This window comes from Aquarana catesbeiana, linkage group LG01 (genome assembly GCF_042186555.1).
Source record: "Aquarana catesbeiana isolate 2022-GZ linkage group LG01, ASM4218655v1, whole genome shotgun sequence".
NCBI lineage: Eukaryota > Metazoa > Chordata > Amphibia > Anura > Ranidae > Aquarana > Aquarana catesbeiana.
In genome coordinates, this window is record NC_133324.1 from 498,629,314 (window position 1) to 498,635,769 (window position 6,456).

The window sequence follows — 6,456 nt, forward strand, 5'->3', positions numbered from 1 at the left end:
ACAAGTACTCATCTACTCTCCTGCTACTAAACGGACAGGCCACTTGTTATATGGGACAGGGCAAGTGGGAAGATGCGGAGGGGGTCCTTCAGGAAGCCTGGACAAGGTAGAGGTCACACTGGAACTCTCCTAAACGTGTGCAAACTCAGACTGTGTGTGTGTATAATAATAATAATAAAAAAAAAAAATTCTCATTAACCAACCAACAAGTACATTGCTGGGTGTTCATTTTGGATACATGCTTATTGGAATATTTTATACTGTGTTATGATTACGTCTTAATCAAAGACATAATATCGATCCTTGTAGATCCTTTATTGCATGCATGGCTATGAGTGAGGTTTCTAAAGAAAATGACTATAACATTGTTTGTTTATGACTTGTAGGACAGTAGCCATCCTGAAACTCTGATTAATTTTATTGTACTCACTCAGCACATTGGCAAGCCACCAGAGGTAAGAGAATATTTTTGGTGTTTTTTGTGTGGTTTTTTTTTTTTTTTTTTTTTTTTTTTTTTTTCTCTTATTAATTTGTAAGCTGCATCTTTGCTGTGCCTAATACCTTAACAAAAACTTGTTTGTATTCACCCCATCCAGCTTGTTATGCAAATCTATGGAATATTTGATCCAGGAGCAATATGGGAAAGCAGCCACTGAACTTTAAAGGATTTTATATTCCCTAGTTTAGACCTTCTTAACTATATGGGATGCTAAAAGATTAGAAATTGCAACACGCAGAAACAAATACAGGGGGTCCCCGGGTTACAAACAAGATAGGGACTTTAGGTTTGTTCTTAAGTGAATCTGTTTGTAAGTCTGAACAGGTTCATTTTTTAAGTGTAGCTCCAGCCAAAAAATCTATTTTTAAGTTTTGTAGATAGCATAGGGAAGGGTTATCACCCCTGTAACATTTGATTTGCTGTCTGTGCCCCTGTTCAGAAGATTTCACCTCACTTTCTGTCCCAATGACAATTGGATTTTGAAAATTTGGGGTTATTAGGGAAATAAGGATAGGTGATAAAGCATCAGTGGAGACACCTTTTTCCCATATTAACTCTTACAGGAGTGAATTTCCCTTCCTAGGGGTAGATTTCCTCTCACTTCCTGTTGTCTCCCTCTGTTTGTAAGTAGGAGTCGTTTGTAAGTCGGATGTTTGTAAGTAGGGGACCCCCTGTATTCAGCTTTCTGCATATGGAGTTTTAAACACAAATATCACTCAGTTTAGCTATTCTATAATAGGTAGTTATTTTTTGTGATAATCCTCTGCACATTTTTAGGCAACACCATTTACACGACAAGCATAAGAAGGCCATAGATGATGCAATTTGTGGTTGCAAGAAAGAAAATCGCTCAATTTCTCCATCAATGCAGTCCATGTTGATGGGGGGGGGGAATCCCTCCCGTGGAGCTATTGGGTTGTCCTGGCAGGGGGTGGGTGGTGCAGGGAGCCGTCCCATCCAGGTGAACACAGTGATTGTTACCAGAGACTATAGCCCCTAGCAATAATCGCATGCTAGAAATTCAACATGCTGGTTGTACCCGAGACGATCGATGGACTGACTTGGGTACAATAGGCCTACCCATACATGGATCGAATCTCAACCGGTCCCTGCTGAACCGGCCAAGATTCGAACCATGTATGACCGGCTTTATTCCTGTATGTGACCATCGCTGGAAAAGAAGGCCCAGGTTCTTTTATTTGACTGTATAAAGACCTTTTGTTTTTTATAGAGCCCCTTCACCAAAGTTTCTTCTAGCTTTACTACGTCAACATCCTTGCCTATATACATTTACAATAACTAGTGAGGTGTGCATAAGAAACACAGTTTACAGTAATATGTCCCTTTACTCCTAGGTCACAAACCGTTATGTATCTCAGCTGAAGGATGGACACAGAAATCATCCATTTATTAAAGAATTCCAAGCTAAGGTAATAATCACAGCCCTTTATATGACATATTTGTTTAAAGCATATGGGGAAGATCAAGAAGATAGTGGGCCTACAAAGGTCCTATATAGTCACTTAGTAGCTGTTAACAAGTAGCTACTACTCCATGTCTTATTTTACTGATCGCACCAGGCTGTAAACAACTAGGATTGCATTTTTGCTTTTATCATGTTTATTTTATGCTATTATCGGTTGTGGGAGAAGCTTTTAGCTTTATGTAAATGATGGATCCCATGTGACTTTTGTACATTCAAGCCTAAACAGTCACTTGGGGTGGGGGGTCATTTGTGCGCCATTTCTTTGGGCAAGAACGCTGTAGCTTCTTATGTTAAGGTAACATTCTTAACTATAATTAAATTACTTGAAATGCATTCCTATAATCATTATATTTCAACTTTTTTTTTTCAACAGGAAAATGAATTTGACCGCCTTGTCCTTCAGTACGCTCCCAGCTCATGAATTGAACCTGATTAATTTATATTTGTAAACTTTGGAAACAGGCTAAAATGCTTTCAAGAGAAATCACGATCTGCTTTACAACGATTTGTGACTTTGTAAAGTTAATATAGTTGGCTTACAGTGGATACTTCCTGGTGGAGAACATTTCTACAAACTTTCATTGTAGTGTACTCATACGTTTCCTTTGTTCCTGTCAACATTCCCAATAAAACATCTTTTTTTTTTTTTCTTTTTTTTACTGCCAAAGGTATCTGTGCAGTGAACATTTTACATCCTTTGTCCAGTTTTCCTGCTTGCTGTGTAAATAGACTTAAAACAAACTATTTAGTATGTTAATTCAACTTAAGTTAAAAGCAGTCTGTCATATAATCTATTCTTCTAGTAGGTGCACAGGGAATTTTATTTGGAGAAAATTGAGTGTAGAATTTTTGTTTAACAGACTTTTATTTAAGTTTAATGGTAATGTAGAAGAAATGGACAAAAATCCAAGCATTGCAGAAAGTTACAAAGTTACAAAAACAGCTATCGACAGTATGGTTTACAGCATTACATAAATTAAACCTAAATGGAATTAGGTTGATAGAGTGAAGTCTAATGCCCCGTACACATGGTCGGATTTTCCGATGGAAAATGTGTGATAGGACCTTGTTGTCGGAAATTCCGACCGTGTGTAGGCTCCATCACACATTTTCCATCGGATTTTCCGACACACAAAGTTTGAGAGCAGGCTATAAAATTTTCCGACAACAAAATCCGTTGTCGGAATTTCCGATCGTGTGTACACAAATCCGACGCACAAAGTGCCACGCATGCTCAGAATAAATAAAGAGATGAAAGCTATTGGCTACTGCCCCGTTTATAGTCCCGACGTACGTGTTTTACGTCACCGCGTTCAGAACGATCGGATTTTCCGACAACTTTTTCTGACCGTGTGTATGCAAGACAAGTTTGAGCCAACATCCGTCGGAAAAAATCCTAGGATTTTGTTGTTGGAATGACCGATCAATGTCCGACTGCGTGTACGGGGCATAAGACTTTGTAAAATATATATATATATATATATATATATATATATATATATATATATATATATATACACACACACAGCAAATCCAGCCTAAGTGTGGGTGTTGCTGGTTGTAAAAAAATAACAATGGACAAGCACATTGCAGACCTGTACCACAGAATCAGAGGTGCTGCTTAAACAGCATTCCATTGAGTAGATTAAGTTATTTAATGAGGTAATAAGGATGCCTAGTGAATACGGCTAGTAAGTAAATCAGAGGGACAACTGATTGAGAGTATAAGAAGAAAAGGGAAAGAAAAGGACATCTAAAAGATGGAGAGGAAGGCAAAACTTTAAGTAATGTAGAATTTTCCATAGGTAGCCACAACTCCTATATAATGTTCTAAAGCCCTGGTGCCCAACCTGCGGCCCTTTTGGTATATAATATGAGGCCTTTGGGCCTCAGCAGTCTGTAGTGGGAACATTGATTAGGGTAATGGCATTCATCTCTACTAGCCCCATCTAACATGTTCTCAGTTTTGCGCTGTTGTCTTCTCCATCATATCCCCAGCCAAAAAAAGTAGCATGTCCCCAAACTCTAATATCCTTTTATTGGGTCTGCAATTTCTGACAGTCCTCTAAAGCAGTACATATATTGAATATTATGTGAGGCCATTTACTGATGTCAGGGGCTGCATTTGAGACCTCCTTAAGCTCATAAGTTGACAACCACTGTTCTAAGAAGTAATGAAAAAAGACTGTAAGATATTTTATCTGTTTAACATCCTATTTCCTTTCATGTAAATCCACAAGGGATGGAGTAACCCTGCATTTCCAATTAAGTGCCACTAGCCATGTGCAGCCATAAGTATATGCAACAATAGTATTTTCACCAATTTGGGAAGACCAATATGATTTTTAAAGGTTTGGGGGGGGTGATCTAGCTGTGAAACTCCCAGATGGATCAGTGTGTTTACAGTTTCTCAATATCCTTGAATAAGTGGACACTGCCAGTAGATATGATCTAGAAAGCCTAGTTCCACTCTACACTGCCACTATCTATCCATGGCTGTAAGGTATGATTTCATGAACTCCTCTTACTCCACAGGAGGTACTGCCTTAACGTATACAACATGTATTTAGTGTATTCCATTAGCTAAAACTAATAGAAGCAGCTAAGATTTTTTTTTTTCATAGTAAGGTTGAATAAAGACACCAGTCCATCCTGAGTGAGCACCCACAATTGTCCCTATCCCCGCACATTGCGTCCCATCAAGATGCCCATCCACTATATTATTATTTTTTTTTTTATATATTTAGGGGACCCATGTAGAGCTCCACACACACCCACACCAGTCCTCACCCCCAAGGGGTCTGCAATCCAAGGTCCCCAACTCACACCCATACACCAGGGCCAATTTTTTTTGGACAGAAGCCAATAAACCTACCAGCATGCCTTTGGAGTGTGGGAGGAAACCGGAGTACCCGGAGGAAACCCATGCAGGCACAGGGAGAACATGCAAACTCCAGGCAGGTAGTGTAGTGGTTGGGATTCAAACCAGTGACCCTATTGCTGCGAGGCGAGAGTGCTAACCACTACACCACTGTGCTGCCCATAAGATTAGAGATGGGAAGGTGTTCTGTCTCTCCAATCTAAGCATTGAAAGTGTGATCTCTGTAACTTACAGATAGTTGTGTTGAGATGTTGATAACCCCAATCTTATTTGGATAAACAGATAGTGACTCGATCCAGATGACACTTTGTTGATCTTGTGAAGTTTAATCCATAAACTGTGAGGATCTTACAACAATGAACATTGGATAGGTCAAAAGATCATAATGTGATCCAGTCCACATGTGTGCAAAAATGCATTGCTGAGAGAAGGGTGGGACTAACTATACAGAATAAGCTGATATACAGGAAGGGGAGGGACCAGGGACAGAATAATACATATAACGTTTAAAGGCATGTGAAACATGACAGAAGGCCAGGAAAAAGAAAGTGTGGTATATGTTCTTTTATAATGATAAATAATATATCTATGATGTGGTATTCAAGCTATATAACAGGAAGACCTTAATAAAAGATTTCTAGGACTTTATGTAAAGTCTTCAATTATTGCAAGTTCTCTCAGCTGAAGACAAGCAAATCCTGGAATACAATTTAAGTAACACTGTACTTCTCACTGCAGTTCTCAAACAAGAGAAATATGCATATCGGCCACTAGGGGGCACTGCAAAAGAAAGGCTCCAGTTTTGTTTGTGGGCTCCATCTTGTACCTCCTACAGTTGGCTGATTGTTGGGATACAGTAGTTGATAGTTTCTGTCCTCTCAGGCCTTAATTGACAGGTAAGAGGGTAAATTTGTCTGACAAATGAGTTTATCTTTATAACCTTTAAATAATTCCTATTCATTTTCTCCACCATCGCAGCATAATGTTTACCTATAGTCTAGTCGGTAAATTGGTGTTCCTTCTCCTCCTCTCAGTAATATGGTGAGACCAAAATCTAGAGTTTGGAAGCGTCTCCAGTGCAATTTCTGCTGAGAGCAAAGCTGCAAATATTGTGAGAAGAAATATAATTTTCCAAGGATGGCAAACACATCCTGACATGCCAGAGGTGCCCTAAAGACATTAACAATACTTTATGGAATTACATGATGAGGACCAGAATGAAAGTGCGAGTAGCTTTTCCCTCCAGAGTTCTCATTTCAGAAACAACTCCTACTGCTTCTGGATCATCACAAAGTGTTTCTTCACCAGCATTATCTTCAAGTTAGGAAGTGTTACAAACCACAGCCCCCCAAAAATACACAATCCCTTTATTTATAGAGAAAATTACACCTGAAAAGCAGGAGAACATTCATCAAGCTCTTCATAAAGCAATATGTGTTTTTGGATCAGCATTGTCAATTCTTGAAAATGCACATTGGCAAGAAGCTTTTACATTATTATGTGGGAAAGGGGGTGTTCTCATGTATAGTTGAAATATTCATTTTTTTTTTCTCAAAGAAGTTTATTAGAAAACAAAATAAAGCAAAACAA

The 6,456-nt window shown here is 38.7% G+C and overlaps 1 protein-coding gene across 1 annotated transcript in view; it reads left to right on the forward strand.

Moving 5' to 3' along the window:
* The window catches only part of COPE (COPI coat complex subunit epsilon), a gene marked incomplete in the record, with an annotated part of 21,426 nt that extends 18,750 nt beyond the window's left edge, over positions 1-2,676 (forward strand). The window contains 3 exon segments of the mRNA XM_073592646.1: positions 387-455; positions 1,855-1,929; positions 2,359-2,676. Of these exon segments, the coding sequence (XP_073448747.1) occupies positions 387-455; positions 1,855-1,929; positions 2,359-2,406 (192 nt within the window).
* Between the last annotated feature and the right edge of the window lie 3,780 nt (positions 2,677-6,456).